The sequence below is a fragment of the Acanthopagrus latus genome, chromosome 17 (genome assembly GCF_904848185.1).
Source record: "Acanthopagrus latus isolate v.2019 chromosome 17, fAcaLat1.1, whole genome shotgun sequence".
Classification (NCBI taxonomy): domain Eukaryota; kingdom Metazoa; phylum Chordata; class Actinopteri; order Spariformes; family Sparidae; genus Acanthopagrus; species Acanthopagrus latus.
In genome coordinates this window covers 8,633,975-8,650,308 of record NC_051055.1, presented here as the reverse complement: position 1 = coordinate 8,650,308, position 16,334 = coordinate 8,633,975, and the positions used below count along the sequence as shown (strand labels likewise).

General features: G+C 44.1%; 1 protein-coding gene across 1 annotated transcript; it reads left to right on the top strand.

Annotated features, from left to right (window-relative positions):
• Window positions 1-104: 104 nt before the first annotated feature.
• On the top strand, window positions 105-15,856 carry sall3a (spalt-like transcription factor 3a). Its single transcript, XM_037075811.1, has 4 exons — window positions 105-1,625; window positions 10,409-13,561; window positions 13,948-14,285; window positions 14,911-15,856. Exons 1-4 carry the CDS (start codon window positions 1,544-1,546, stop codon window positions 15,340-15,342), a joined length of 4,005 nt encoding a protein of 1,334 aa, XP_036931706.1. The 5' UTR covers window positions 105-1,543; the 3' UTR covers window positions 15,343-15,856.
• Window positions 15,857-16,334: the final 478 nt, after the last annotated feature.

Sequence of the window (16,334 nt, the reverse complement as noted above, 5' to 3'; positions counted from 1 at the left end):
TCACGCTGCGAGCCTGAGGACGATCCATTGAACAGTAACGTGGTGGTACATCCTAGTGGTGGCTGAAAGCAATGGGCTGAACCTCTGCTTGGGGGTTAACTCTCACACACAGCGCAGTCCCCCACACACACGGAGCCATGCCCGACGCCGAGAGACCGACAGCGCTTGTGGGCTGCCAGAAAAGATAACTTCAAAGTTGGCTCCGAGTGAAGGGAAGACGCCGACCGACGCTTCCATTTCGCGAAACAAGCGGCGCTTGAGTGTTTTTGGCCACCGAATATCCCCCCAAAAAGACAATTTATTTGTTTTTTTGTTTTTGTTTTTGTTTTGTTTTTTTGGAGAGAGAGCGCACCGAGGCGAAGACGCAAACCGGGAGCTGTAACACACGGCGAGAGGTGGAGTTGGTCGCGATCGTGGAAAACACTGAGGCGACTTGCCTAACGGGACAGATGAGTTTTTGATCGCAGTGTGGCGGAGAGGAGGACTGTCGAAGCCGCTTTTCTCGGAAAAGAGACGCGCGTCAAAGTTTTTGGAGAGCGAGGCTGCGCGATACGAGCGAGAACGGAAAAGCGAGAAAGACTCCCCCCCCCCGGTGACCATCTATTGCCGGTGTCAAGAAGTTCTGCTCGCACCGGACAGATGTCCATCGAGAGAAAACTTTAAAGTCTCAGAGACTGTAAACATCGCTTCATCTGAGTCCAGCACGGAAGGAGGTGCGTGTTCAACCCCGACGCACGCTCACACGCTCACACAAAAGTTGCCGAGAAAGTGCGAGAACTGAGCCAAACTCTCGAGACGGACTCGGTGAGAGAGACGCTTTTTTTTATTGTTTGTTTGTTGCTGCTGCTGTCTGAAGCGGGGATCGTAAAAGGAGTGATGAAGATGAGAGATACTTCGCGGTGAATCCTCGGCGCTCGTGAGTCGGTGCGCTCGCAGAAAGGAAGGAGGGGAAGAAAAAAAAAGAGAAAAGAACAGAGCCTGACGTTTTTTTTCCTGTTGAAGACCCCCCCGTGAGCCGGGCATAACAAGAGATTTGGTGTGTTGTGTTGTGTTGTCGGGGGGAGGCTGGATAGTAAAGAGAAAAAGAGACGGATAAAGTCTGAGAGTGAAGCGGCTAATTGCTTAGTCCGTCCCTCATTACCATATCCAATGCGCGTCCGCTGGACTCCAGCCAATCCTCCCCACCTTCACACGGTGCCATTAATCGCGAGGCATTATTCACTATCATAATTATTATACCGACATGCGCAATCCGACGCACAGCACCAGCAGCGGCAGCAGCACCGGCTAATTTCACATTATTTTTTCTCCCCTCACTCTTCTGTCCCCCCTTTGCTCTCTCCGCTCCCGCTACTACCAGAACTGTTTGCGAACTTTTTTCCTCTCTTTTTTTTGTTGTTGTCCTTTTTGCTTTTTCTTTTTTTCTTTTTTTTTTGAAGAGTGTGTTGATACATTCGCTCCCCTTTTCGCTGATGTATCTGCAAAACGCAGAGGCATCCCGGAGCGCAAAAGCAGAAGCATCGTCAGCACCGACGCCAGCAGCATGTCCCGACGCAAGCAAGCCAAGCCGCAGCACCTCAAGTCGGACGAGGATCCCGCACTAGCCGGGGTGGTTTCCGAGCACGGTGAGTGGATCCGATCAGCTGAGCTCTGTGATCCGAACAGACAACTTCCCCCCTTTCTCTGCTCCACACTGCTGTGGTTCACTCTTTTTTTTTTTTTAACTCGTTTCTTTCACTTTAATCTCTACTAGGTTTATTTGGATTATTGCTGGGTTTCAGATAAATATTTAATAACTTCAATATAGGTGGAATTATTTGTGACAAATCCATTATGAGGCACTCTGGACTCACTGGCTGGCTGGTGACTGATGTTTTTTTTTGTTTTTTTGTTTTTTTTTCCCTCGCTGAAGAAGTTGTTTTTTGTTTTTGTTTTTGTTTTTTTTTTTTTAATTATTATTATTTTTTATTTCTTTTATGCCCGAACATCAGTTGAACCTGCCCTGTCGCTCAGGCTGTGCCGGCTGTCAGATTGACTTTTAAGATTAACCCAACTAAAGCACATTATTCATTTCCACCAGTCTGCACTGGCTGCGTCTGTGTCAGTGTGTTTGCTGGAGGCCTTTTTTGGGGAAAACATTTTAAAAAAAAAAAAAAAAACAACCCCTGTTTCTTTTTGTGTTGTTTAATATCAGAATTATTTGCATGCTGTCCTATGTGTCAAACGCCGGAGCTCTTTTTTTTCCTTAAATGCGTCTTTGTAATCCTACACACTCGTACGTGCCCTGCGCGCACACCGAGCACACACGCGCAAACCGTGCATACACACACTGTGTGAGAAGTTGGGAATTATTTGACACCCTCTCCTCGGAGCTTTAAAATTCCTCATTCGCGCACAAAGAAGCAAAACACGCGTCTAAATGTGTCTTCATCATTTTTTAAAAAAAAAATGCATTTTCGTTTTTTAATTTTGTATCCCACATTCGTGTCTTTTGTCCCTGCGCGCCTGTCCGGACTCCTCCGAGGAGTTAAAAAAAAAACAAAAAAAAAAAAAACCGCGGATTCTGTCGCAGGTCGAAGCCTTGTTTTTGTTATGGAAATGTTTTTGTTTACCCCCCCTCACATAAATTTAGCACACTTGATTTGTTCCCTTTTGCTCACAATGTCGACAAGATCGCTTGACAGAGCTCGTCCTCGCCATGTGGGGAAAGAGGAAAGAATAAAAGGGGCTCATTCATGTTTTATTCTGTACTCAACCTCCTTTTTTTCCTCTCTTTTTTTTTTGCGCAATAAAACGAGCATTACGGAGCCAAAGTCACATCTTAAGCGAGGCTGTAAATGCTGGAGGAATTACAGGGACAACGTGACAACTGTGGGGATATTAATCTTTTCACTTCAGAGCGCTCACATCCTGCTGTACCTGCTCGTTTTCACATTCTCAATCTCCTTAAATTGTATATTATCAGCAGTTGTATTGTATCATATTTTAACATCTGTGAATTCAGTCATTTTTATACAGTTTTAATAACACCCCTCTCCAGTAACAGAGCTGATTCAACTGTTAAAATCAGCACATTTAAATGGTGCTCAATGAGAGATGTATTTCCACGGTGCTCACAACAAATCACTGCTATTATTTATACCTCACTACAGGCTCATGTTGGCCAACACACACACACACACACACACACACACACACACACACACACACACACACACACACACACCCAGTCACACTCACACTCACACACACTCTTCCTTTACAATAGAAATGCGTGATGTAATCTCTGGGGAGCAGTTCTCTTTGCATGGGGAAATGTCGGAGTGAGGGGGAGAACACACACTGATCACTCCTGGCTCTTTTTTTTTCGTCCGCTTTCCCTCTGTTGATTTTGATACATTTCGGGGGCTGAATTCATATATTTTGACACAAACACTGTTTCTGCATTAACGTCGAGGAAAATCCCCCCAGGGGTTTTTCGTTCAGAGATGCGAAAGGCGTCCATCAGGTTGCCCTCCTGTAGGATCGTGGAGTGAAAAAAAATGTGTACGCTTTTTTCTGACGCTGAATTTACACCTGGACAGGATTTTATTTGAAAAATGATTCCTTTGCATTTTTAAAACAGAAAATGTCTTTTTTTTTATTAAAAAAAAAAAAAAAAAGGAGCCATACACTCTTTTCCTGGATGCTGTTCTCCTATTTCAACACACCCTGTCCTGCATGGATGTGTGGCTTTAAAAACCAAAAAGAAAAACCCAAAAAACAAAAACCACACACAAACAGACGCACACTGAGGCTGTGTCGCGGGTAACCTATAGCATCCATGCCATTGTGCTTAAGGCTGGTAGTGGCCGTGGAATGTTCTCGCCTGTCCTCGCTGGAGCTCTGCATACTGGCTCGCTTGTTTCCAGGACAGACGCTGCAGTGAAACAATCCCAAGCCTTTTTGGCAGAGCACACTGAGCCCATACACACTTAGACAAACCTAATAATACCATGTCTCATCCTAAGCTACCTTACAGATGAGCTACAAATGTCAGACTGTCAGTGTATCATTGCAGCGTGATCGGATTCCCCCCGCTGCCCGTTCCGTTCTCCGTGGCGCAGCTCGTGACGACACTATTGATCGCCGGCCTTGACAAATCATTGCATATAATGTCGAAGGAATTCAGAAGTTCCAATCGTCAGTCGCCGCTTGATTTAGACTTTAAATCCATACATGTCGGGGGCTGGTGGCAGAGGGAAAGGCAGGCAGTCGAGTGGTGTTCAAATTGTGCTCAAGGACACTCTGTCCGCGGCGCCTTTTCATTTCAAACGAAGAAATAGGCACAAGATTAAGGGGAGCCTGGGTAAAAAAAAAAACAAAAAAAACAAAACAACTTCACCTCGCGTGTGCTTTCTTTTCCAAACCCTTCTGTCTGATTTCACCTGTTTTCATGCGGATGTCTCTCACTGCTGTCCACTGCAGGACCCCTTTAATGTTCCGCATGCCCCCTGAAAAGATGGGAAAACTAAAATCAAGTGCCAACAAGCTTGTCTGGCATATCATCTCCCCCTCAGGCCTTCCGGACACTTGCCCCCCTGGGGGCATGGGGGGATGTGTGTGTGTGTGTGTGTGTGTGTGTGTGTGTGTTAGGATGGGGAGAGGAGGTGGTGGAGAGGTGGGGGGGCGGTCTGCTTAGGAGTGCTTTTATAAAGCTTGCTGACTTAACCTTTGTCTAGCCCCGGCCAGCCAGGTCCTGCCGCTAGATGTCAAGCTCCTTGTACAATTAGAACATGTGTGCCGTTGACCTTGGCAGCACAGCTTACTCGTGTCCTAGAAAGTGTGAACAGTGACGGGCTTTTCATGTCGCCAGCCGCGTCTTCTTCCACAGCCAGTGTCTGTGAAGGTGTGCATGCGGAGTGTGTGGGAGGCTGTAAATCAGCCCCATTCGTGCTCACTCTTATTTAGATGAATTTCAAAAGGATGATGTTAAGTATCGAAGTGTAACCAAAAAAAAACAACAGCTCAATTTTACCATTTTGATGGTGGTAAAATTATATTTTCGACATCTTCTGAGACAGAGGAGGTTTTCACGACCGCTGCGAACGTGACTTCAGTTCACATTTTCATATTCACGTTTGCTCTCAGACACACTCACCGTGTCTGAACTCTTTCCCCTCTCCACAGCTTAATCTTCGAGGCAGGAATGTGCGCGGTTATGAGGTGCAAAAAATATAATATATTGAGGAAATCCCTGCTGACAGTGACAACACGGTTCCCCCTGCAGTGGGGCTTTGTTTGGCTTTTGTTTTAATCCCCTCTCACCATTGGGTGCAGGCCTCTGGACCACCCACATAGTCGTGCCAAAGATGTCTTCAAGAAGGCACTCAAATATGGCTGTGTCTTAATTACTACTCAGCACTGAAAACACACACGAACAAGTGAGATCCTGATTGAGAGGAAGAACTAGACAGGAGAGACCATTTAATGTTAGACTAAAGAGCAGATTTCGAAAGGGATTTAAGAGAAAGCCAACAAGGCATCAAGTGAAAAGGTGCGTTTTGCCATTAGCTGGTTTTCTTTTGATGACTTTGTTTGCGTTTGTTTGGCTGATTTTAACACAGATTCAGTCAGAAAACAGAGCCATGGTGGAAGAGTTTGACAGCTTGTGCTGGGTGCAAAAAGAGAACTTGTTTTGTAATTTAGAAATTAGCAACCAACCGTCTAAACTTAAGCGAAAAGCAATTGGAAGAGACAGAATCTATGAAATATGTGCTCGGCCTGCCGAGGATGAGCATCCATTAGATCCTCCTCCTCATCTCGAGCCTCTTTTGTAAATCCACACGCGGACACACACAGAGGCGTCTTGACGGGTGACACGGTCATCTGGACAGAGTGCCGTCATTGAATACTGTATTGCAAATGCTTACACAAACAAATCGTTAATGTTTTGGCTGCTCCACATCTGCAGGCAGTGACAAAGGCCTCTCTGTTAGTGCAGATATGACTGTACCACTCTGCAGTGGGGCTGACGGCCGATGGCACGCACACACACACACACACACACACACACACACACAAAGACACAGAGCTGTGCTGAGCGGTCAAGCCTCTGCAGGTCTGAGGATGCACAGGATCACTCGAGGTGTTAAGATGGTTTAAGTGGTAACGGCCACAGAGAGTTGACTGAAAAATATAACTGTTCGATGTATCTGTCGTCTTAAAAAGTACAAGCAAATATACAGAGGTGGAGCTAGTGGAATTAATGCAATGTTTAGATCAGATTCAGTATTTAAAAACAGATATTAACGTGTCACAAAAGCGCGTAATCAAATTAAAATCTGCTCCTGTCTTCTTGTGTGTCTTGAATGATCATGTGCTGCAAGTTTCCAAATGCAAAATGCAGCAACGTGCACGCAACGTATCAGAGCAGATGCTGTCGGTAAAAAAAAACAAAATAAAAATGCAAATTCTGAAGTCTTAAATAATTCATTTATCAGAGAAGAGAAAATGATGCAATGGAAAAATGTAATTTGCGCAAGAATTCCAACATTGTTGAACACAGCAGGCCTCGCATTTTTTTTTTTTTTCTTTCAGCCCTCCCCTCCCAACTTGGGCTGGACCTATGGTGATGCGTCTCTCTTTGAGGATCCTATAAGCTCTCTTCAGATGCTCGGGAGCGAATGCATTTTAGAGAAGGCAGAAGGAGGGGCGGCACTTTTTAGCCTCTTCTTACTGTCTTTTATAATATAAATGAAATTAAAAAAATATCACAGCTTGAGCTGAAAACAGTTTCAACGTAGGATACATTATATTTGAAATGACCCTGATGATTTCACCTCAGCATAGAGCAAAACGTTACCCTTGTCACTGTCCATGTGTGTATTCATTAAGCGAAATCTGGAAATTGTTAAGAACGGGTAGAATTAGTAATTGCTCAACGCTCTGCTCAATGCCCGGCTCTGTGGAATCAGTGGAAAGCATGAATACCTCATCTGATATAATATGTCAGATTAGCGGTTTCAGCTAGCATGCCAGAGATTGCCGAGCGAGATAACGGACACACAGATTCAATGTCTACAATCCCCCTATTGACTGCGATCAGCTTTAATATTTGCATCTGAGTAAATGAAGACTCTTAAAGGAATGAGAAACGGATTGGATTTTTTTCTTTCCACCCTTTCCTTTCTCATGCTATAGGAAAATCAATACGACCCCCCCCCCCCCCCCCCCAACACACACACACACACACACACACACACACACACACACACACACAGATGCACACACACAGATGCACACACTTTGTCACTGTCTTGCAAACACATAACAACCACAAAATGTCGCATTCACACAGCTGTATGAACAAAACAATGGCACCCCCCCTCCCCGTTTCAGAGGGCTTGTGAATGCAATCGGAATTATTTTGAGATCATGGGCTTGTTCAGTTTTTCCAAAAAAAGCATAACAATTATCTTGTTGCACACCAGTGTGGCCTGTGTTGTAATGCTGAGCAACAGTGGCGATGTTCAAACTGTCCGAAACCACAACAAAAACCCGACTGATTGGTTTCTTGAATCTTTCCTTTTTTTTCTTTTTAAAGCGGCAGTGTGTAGTATTGTTGAATTAGCCAAATTGTCCTGAGCCATTAAGAATGAGGAATTGAATTTTGAAAACAGAGCCGATTTTTCTTTTGTTGATCGTGCCTCCTGTAAAATGTGTGCTGCAATAAACCTGTAAATGTCCAATGGGAAGGACATTTTCAAATTAAAAAAAAAAAACAAACTGTAATTTTAAATTAAAATGACAAATTGAAGAAACGGGAATAAAGAGTTTATCTCTACTTTTAAGTCGTGAAAAATATAGCTCATTGCAGGGTACATTTGACAAGGAAAGGCCTGTGCAAGCACACTCATACACACTCTGGATAGGTATTCTTTTGTGTAAATGTGCATATGTGCTTTATCTCTATACATACACAAGTAATGTGTGTGTGTGTGTGTGTGTGTGTGTGTGTGTGTGTGTTCTTACACTGTTCCACACCGTGTTCCTATGCGTGTGATAAAACGTGTCAGTGTGTGTGAGGTCAGAGGCATACAAAGGCCCCTACTTGTAATTGTATGAATGAATAAAAGAGATTGACAGTAATACCATTCTAATAACTAATCAGCTCAACACAATGCCTGCTCATTTGCGTTGACCTTTCAACCCCCAATTATGGAAATGAGTTCTGCTGTCCGCTGCTGGGCTAAGGAGATTTTTAGCCTGCTGTCACGTGTCGCCGACGTTGCTACTCACTCACTGCTTTTCACTTGAGGATTTTTGTTTAGGATTTGAGCCTTTTAATGAAACTTTATAACAAATTTTGAGAAAATAATGAATAATTATTTTGTTTCTAATGGAGGAGTTTGCAGGAAAATCCAAAAAAAAAAAAAAAGAGAGAGAGAGAGAGAGAGGAGGTATTTTCATTGCCACTGCGAAATAATGCAAAATGATTTAACATTTTATTTTCCCACCGCCTTTTTTTCTTAAATTTAACCTGGCAACATACGTGATTATGTCAAATGATATCTTGTTTTGTCAGCCCTGCCCCAGAACATGGAGCCTGTCCAAAGCCTTTCCGCTGATAATTAATTAAGTTACAGACACCAGACCTTGATAGCTCATGCCCCCCCTCAAACAGAAATTACAGGAGGAGTGATGAATTTCTATACTAATGAGTCACTGTAATTGGAACGAATGCTTCATGTCTGCTTCACCATGGCTCGCTCCTTTTTAACCTTTGAAATGAGAGCAAGCACTGTATGAATCTCATGATTACTCACGCACAGAGCACGGTCAGACCTTTAATGTTGATTCAACATGTGCCGTCTGTGACGTGCAGCCTTTTCTTGAAGTAATTAGAGGTGATGTCTACACGCCTTTTTATATCTACGCAAAAAAAAGAAAGATGAGTTACTTCAAGATTTGTGTGTGTGTTTAGATATAGACATACAGTCCCATAAATACTTTGTAAATAATTCTAAAGCTATACTTTTTTCTTCGAGCCCTTTTTTTAAAGAATTACTAATTCCGCTACAGCTTTTTTAAGTGATCATCTGTTCATGTAATACATCACTTCTATTTGCAATAATGGCCATTAAATTGTCCTAACATTTTTTATAGTGTAAAGTGTGTAGAAAATTGTTTAATTTGTATATAAATAATTGTATCAGCAGATACATGCTGAGTGTAAACTGAAATAAAGCGCGCACAGGATGCTGTGGTGGTGATTGAGCACACTTCCTACTCGTAATGAAAAGGAAATATGTGTGCGGCCACGAGCAACACACACGCACACCCACACACAGGCACACACACACAAAGAGAATAACTACGCTTCAGCACAAAAAATAAACACACAAGGGAGGCCCTTTTTACATGGTTTTGATCAGGTGTGAATTAGGTCCATGTTCGGAGCTTACGCTGGCTTGTGTGATTCTTGATGGTTGCATGTGGAAGAGGAAGTGGCTTCCTACAACTGTGATTAAACATGTGTAACTAATCAGAGACTTTGCTGCCATGGTACTAGCATGTAATTTGTTGAGTCTTATTTGAGAGACCATGGGAGAGACAGAAAGAGAGAGAGAAAGATAGAGAGAGAGAGAAACTAACTCTGCAAATTTCTCAACTCAGAGGGAATGTTTTATATTTCCAAACAGTTCAAAGTGGGCCCAATTTTGAATAATCGATGTGTGTATTTTGGTTGTCGATATTTTAAACGCTCTAATTTAGTGGGTAATGCAGGAGGTGTATAAGAGCGGTACATCCATCAGATCTATGAACTTATAATTGTCAAAACAATTTTCCTGATGTCATAAGAATATAGCAGTAAAAAGTCCCTTGCTTAAATTCAGGACTAAAGCATTACTTTTGCAATGCTAACTGAAAAGGCCCAGGCGTTTGAAATTCAGGTGGAAATGACTGGGCTTGATAGCAGAGGGGAATCCTAATGGGGCCATCAAAGTCCTGATTTGTACCCAACAGATGAGGCAGCTGTGAATTGTATGAAATATTGGAAATCAATAGGTTCTATGGAATTTCATTAAGCGGCAGTATCCACAATTGATAGGCCCTCATAATTTGATGGATTGCACAAAGAAAATTATTAGCTGGCTCTATGGAGAGAGTGTGAATGCACAAACCTGGGTCTTGAGAATTGGTGAACTAGGGCAATTTGTTCAGAGTAAAAAAAAATAAAAAGATTATTGATTTTGGTTATGTTAAAAGAGAGAAAAAAATCAAAGGTTAAATCTTTGCAGCACTGCACTGCAAAATATGTGTGGATTCTCTATTGATTATTTATTCATTAATTCTTCTTTTTTTGCCTCCTCCTCCCTCTTTTCCTCTCCCCCTTCACTCCCCGTGCTCCCTCCCCTCCCTTTAGCCCGAGGTGATGTTCTGGATGATGCTGACAGCGGGAATGAGAGCCGCAGTGGCAGTGAGGAGACACATGTATGTGAGAAGTGTTGCGCTGAGTTCTTCAAGTGGTCAGACTTCTGTGAACATTTAAAGAACTGCACCAAAAACCCCCTGGTGCTTATAGTGAATGACAATGAGGACACACCAAACCCCTCCCAAGAGTACCCAACAGAGCCCTCCCCTGTCCCCAGCTGCCCAAGCGAGCAGGCTGACAGCGAGGACCCCAGGGAGGGCAACCACAGTCCTGCTGGTGAGGGGGATGACATCCCAGAGACAGCAACCTTAAATGGGGTCAATGTCCTAGAGAAAGAGGACGAGCAGATGGAGCTAGAGCTTTCTCCTGAAAAAAACATGGATCCCGAAGACAGAGATATGACATCCCCTGAGCCAGACGGCTCTCTACCTCAGCTCAATGATGTCGTCCCCTCCACTGTTACAAGCTACGCCATGCCAAGCACCAATGTTACCTTGGAGACCCTGCATGGCACCCGGGTTGCAGTAGCCCAGTTTTCACAGAGTGTAAGGGCAGCAGCGGGCAGTGGGGTTTCCACCATGGCTATTCCCATGATCCTGGACCAGCTGATGGCCCTCCAGCAGCAGCAGATACATCAACTGCAGCTGATAGAACAGATACGCAGTCAGGTGGCTCTGATGAACCGGCAGTCTGCCTCACAGCCTGCTCTCAACCAACATCACAGCCATGCTGCTGGAAACCAGGGGCCTGTATCCTCCTGTGTCCCCCCTGTTGCAAGTCAGCTACAGCTACACAACTTCATCAATCCACCTGTCCATCCGCTGCCTGTTAGGTTGCCGGCCACTCTCAATGGTCAAGGCCCTTCACCCCTGACCTCAGCAATAGAAGGGCCTCTCTCTCATACACCACAAAATGTCAGTCAGCAGTCTAACTCTTCAGTCTCCAACACATCCTCAAATAACTCTGTGTTTCCTCCACCCAGTGGTACTGCGTTGTCATCCTTACTTCCCTCCTGCTCATCCTCAGTCACAAACAACAACATTAGCACTAGTAGCAGTGTAACAGGAGGTGGTGGCATCAGCAGTAGCTCAGCTCTTCCCAGGAACTCTACCACCCCTCCCTCACTCAGCCACAGCAGCTTGAGCCTGAGCTCTGCCTCCAGTCTACCACTGATACCTCACAGCTCGTCCAGCAGCGTTATCTTCCCCAACCCCCTGGCCAGCATAGCAGCCACAGCCAATGCGCTCGACCCTCTCTCTGCTCTGATGAAGCACCGCAAGGGGAAGCCTCCAAATGTGTCTGTGTTTGACACTAAGCCCAGCTCTGAGGACCCCTTCTTCAAGCATAAGTGTCGATTCTGTGCCAAGGTGTTTGGCAGTGACAGCGCCCTACAGATCCACCTGCGTTCCCACACTGGAGAGAGACCCTATAAATGCAACATATGTGGCAACCGTTTCTCAACTAAGGGAAATCTGAAAGTTCACTTCCAGAGGCACAAAGAGAAATACCCACATATTCAGATGAACCCCTACCCTGTGCCAGAGTACCTGGACAACGTACCCACAAGCTCAGGCATCCCATATGGAATGTCTTTGCCCCCAGAAAAACCTGTAACCACATGGCTAGACAGCAAACCTGTCCTCCCCACAGTTCCCACCTCAGTTGGGCTCCAGCTGCCTCCCACGCTGCCAAGTATGATGGGAGGTTTTGGCGAGTCACCAAGCCTCACTCCACTCAACAGGTCCCCACAGAGGCCATCTCCACCATCAAGTGAATGTGCATCGTTGTCGCCTAATATCATCACTGACTCTGGCATGACCACTACTTCGCCCTCCCCAAAACCCATCCTAGGGAGTGATGCACCGCCTCTCTTGAAACCTGAAGGTGTCCTTCTCCCCCCAAGCTGCTCTACTAGGCCAGGAGATAACACCACCACCACAACAACAGTGACTCAAATGGTTCTTTCCTCTACTGTCACTTCCACCACACCGTCCAACAGTGGCCAGGTCACTGAGCCTATCACTAGCCCCACCTCTAATCCTGTCTCCCATCCCGTCCTTCCCATGCTCTCAGACCAGTTCAAGGCCAAGTTTCCCTTTGGAGGCCTCCTAGACTCTATGCAAACCTCTGAGACATCAAAGTTGCAGCAGCTTGTTGAGAATATTGACAAGAAGATGACTGACCCAAACCAGTGTGTCATCTGTCATCGTGTTCTGAGCTGCCAGAGTGCACTTAAGATGCACTACCGCATCCACACTGGTGAGAGGCCCTTCAAATGCAAGATATGTGGCCGGGCATTCACCACCAAGGGCAACCTTAAAACACACTTTGGCGTCCATAGATCCAAACCCCCACTCCGGGTCCAGCACTCCTGCCCCATATGTCAGAAGAAGTTCACCAACGCTGTTGTCTTGCAGCAGCATATCCGTATGCACATGGGAGGGCAGATCCCCAACACCCCAGTTCCTGAAAGCCTGCAGGAGATGGAAACTGACCTCTCCCATGATGACAAGAGCTTAGATGCAATGAGTAATTATGATGATGACCTTCTGGATGAAATGGAGCAGGCTCTGGAAGATGAACCTGACTTAAAAGAGATAGAAGTGGACCCGTCTAAACCTTACTCACCTGGGAGCTCCCCACCAACTTCCATCATTTCCAGCATAGCTGCGATGGAGAACCAGATGAAGATGATCGACTCCACTGCCAACATGACCCGCTCATTTGGTCAAAAGCTTATGCAGAACGGCAGCAGCTTTGGAGGAGAGACGGATTGCTTTGCCACCGATTCTCTGTCTGTGGTGGGGGATGCTGAAGGTCAAAGCTTGGGGAGCCCTGCTTTGTCAGAGTCCTCTGGCTCCATGCAGCATTTGTCCCCATCTCACAACCATTCTGAGAGCCAGCTATCCAAGTCCCCAGCCACACTGAACAATAATAACAACAGTAGTGCCATGACAGTAGAGGATGGCCAGGAGAACAATACAGCTGGCTTGGCAACAGTGAAGTCGGAAAAATCAGAGACCCCATCTCCGCTTTCGGCAACTGAAGGCACTGGGGCCCTTGACCTGACTGCCACTCAACCTGGCAGGCACTTTATCAAGGAGGAGAGCCACTTCAACATGCTGTTTCTAAACAGAGAGCGAGGTGTGTAGCAGTAACATTTACCAGACCTTAATGCATTATATAAAGGGAATTAACAATTGAATGTGCAGTTATTACTGAAAATAATGTCCTCGCAACGCCATCTACGCAGGTTACGACTCAGTGTGTTATATATTGTTATATATGATATAAAATACAATATATTGGCAATTAGAGAAGGAGTGAATATTGTGTCTACAAATATTATTAATTTATAAATAAACAAATGTTGTAATATGTTGCCCTATTAAAGTGGTCAGAGAGGGAATAATTGAATATTTTCAAATTTAATCAGCTACCTTGCAGCTATATGGGGAGCACAGCTTTAACTGTACCATGTGCATTTTAATATCACCATTCTAATACTAATTTGACTTCTCCTTTTTCAGGGCTAAGCACTCCTAACTTGGCTAGCACTGCATCAAACATGATCAAAATGGAGATGAATGGACATGGGAAGTCAATGTCTCTGAGTGACAACTCTCACCTGCCCGTGGGCATCCAGGTTCCTGCTGCGGCGCCCCAGACCACCATGAGCCCCAGCCTCAACCCCATGTTGGCTCCCCCGCCTCCACGACGCACACCTAAGCAGCACAACTGCCACTCGTGTGGGAAGAATTTCTCCTCAGCCAGTGCTCTGCAAATCCATGAGCGCACACACACTGGGGAAAAACCTTTTGCCTGCTCTATTTGTGGAAGGGCTTTCACCACAAAGGGCAATCTGAAAGTATGAGCATTAATCAAATTTAACATATAGTAAATGGAGTCTTCCTGGTATTAAGATGCACACTATGTAATGTGTTAGAATTCTTGCAAAAGGCCTTTGTAGTTCTGAATGTTCCAACTGCTCCCCATCACTTATTTGGGCTGTCTTGACTTTTTGCTCAGTAAAACATTGATATATATATATATATATATATATATATATATATATATATATATATATATATATATATATATATATATATATATATTATATATATATTGTTTTTTTTTTTCATGTAAGTTTTATTCCCTTGATATATATGTTCACTACTACATGGGCCTCAAAATAAAATAAAAATAATGATATGATATATTGAATTAATATTGATCAATTGTTTTGTTGTTTCTGTTGATTTTATATTAATTTCCAACAGTTCGCAAATGTGCTCGTGTATAACATTTTAGTATATCACAGAGTTATTTATAAAAATGTACAGCTGTTTGTTTTTACAGAGAAATCTGGCCTTGTCCCTTTTATTCCCACCCATAAAATGTTTATTTGTATGTAGTATTTGCCTTGGACGTAGGATTTGTGACTTACGATGGCACACTCATGATGTTTCTTTTTATTGTCTTGCTAATTTTAGGTTCACATGGGAACACACATGTGGAACAACGCTCCAGCCCGAAGGGGTCGGCGACTGTCTGTAGAGAATCCCATGGCCTTGCTGGGCGGGGACGCCATGAAGTTCAGCGAGATGTTCCAGAAGGATCTGGCGGCTCGGGCCATGAACGTCGACCCAGGCTTCTGGAACCAGTACGCAGCCGCCATCACCAACGGGCTTGCCATGAAGAACAATGAGATCTCTGTGATCCAGAATGGAGGCATCACCCAGCTGCCCGTCAGCCTCGGCGGCACTGGAATCACTTCATTGGGTACCATGCCGGGAGGAATGGACCGTGTTCACACCGGCAGTAGCCCTCCCATGACGGGTATGGACAAGGCTGCTCTGGATGTCGGGGCCAGCCGCCCCTTCTCCAGATTTATGGAGGAGAACAAAGAGATTGGGATCAATTAAAAAGACTTTTCTGTATTATTCCAAGGTAGGCGTTTGGCAAAGACTAAGAGTCTCACAACAAGGAAAGAAACTGCTGATCCAGTCTGAACTCATGCGTACTATATTATGTACAGATTAAATATTTTTTGTTTGGTTTTGGAAACATAGTATTTAGTATTGATTAGAGGTCTTTGCCTTCCACCCATTCCCTCCTCACTTGATATTTCGCCTATACGAAGAATACTTTGTCTCTTGTTTGAGAATATGTCGTCTTGCAAGATTTGCATGGTACTTATTGGTTTTTATCAGTATGTTTGACTGCTTTTATGAATTCCTTTGAAAACCAGGATCCTGCCTCATTTACGATGGGCAAGCATCTTATCTGGACAGGACTGAAACAGAAAAGAACAGAGACTTGTTTGGCCTTTGTCTGGCAACCTTGTTTATGAGTGCTCTTTTAAATATAAGGGGGCATGGATAGACTGAAGAAAAGACTGAAGTATCGTGTTTCTGTGCTCGCCTGATTTTTTTTTTTCTCATGAACTAGAAAACTTGAAAAAAATAATGTTTGAACTATTTTAATCTTTACATTTAGTCTCCCAGCATTGTCTTATAATATTGTCCTGTGTCTTTAGTATTTATGATATTGACAAAAAAGCGGGTATACAAAAATATATTTAATGGCCCAAGCATTTTATTGATCCATTTCTTTTCTAAACTGCAGGCTTCACTGATGAATATCTCTTTCAATAAAGACAATATGTCATTTGAGTTGAACAACAGAGAAAACGGTAGGTTTTATTTGGATATCTGTTGAGACTATGTGTATCTCGTTACACGGTAAAGAGGCTAGAGATATCCGAAGCTGCTATGACCACAACCCTGCTTTTAACCTTTGTAAAAAAGAAAAAAGAAGTGATCCTTTTGAAGAAATATCTATGTATAGAAATACAGACAAATCTAAAACAGGTATGCATATTTTGTATCACATAAAAATAGACATCATGAGTTGA

What these genes read in the sequence shown, in the direction of transcription:
- sall3a (XM_037075811.1), top strand. Translation starts at nt 1,544, where the DNA reads ATGTCCCGACGCAAGCAAGCCAAGCCGCAGCACCTCAAGTCGGACGAG. An exon ending in CGGGGTGGTTTCCGAGCACG is followed by an intron (nt 1,626 to 10,408) that starts GTGAGTGGATCC and finishes CCCTCCCTTTAG; the next exon opens with CCCGAGGTGATGTTCTGGAT. An exon ending in CCACAAAGGGCAATCTGAAA is followed by an intron (nt 14,286 to 14,910) that starts GTATGAGCATTA and finishes TGCTAATTTTAG; the next exon opens with GTTCACATGGGAACACACAT.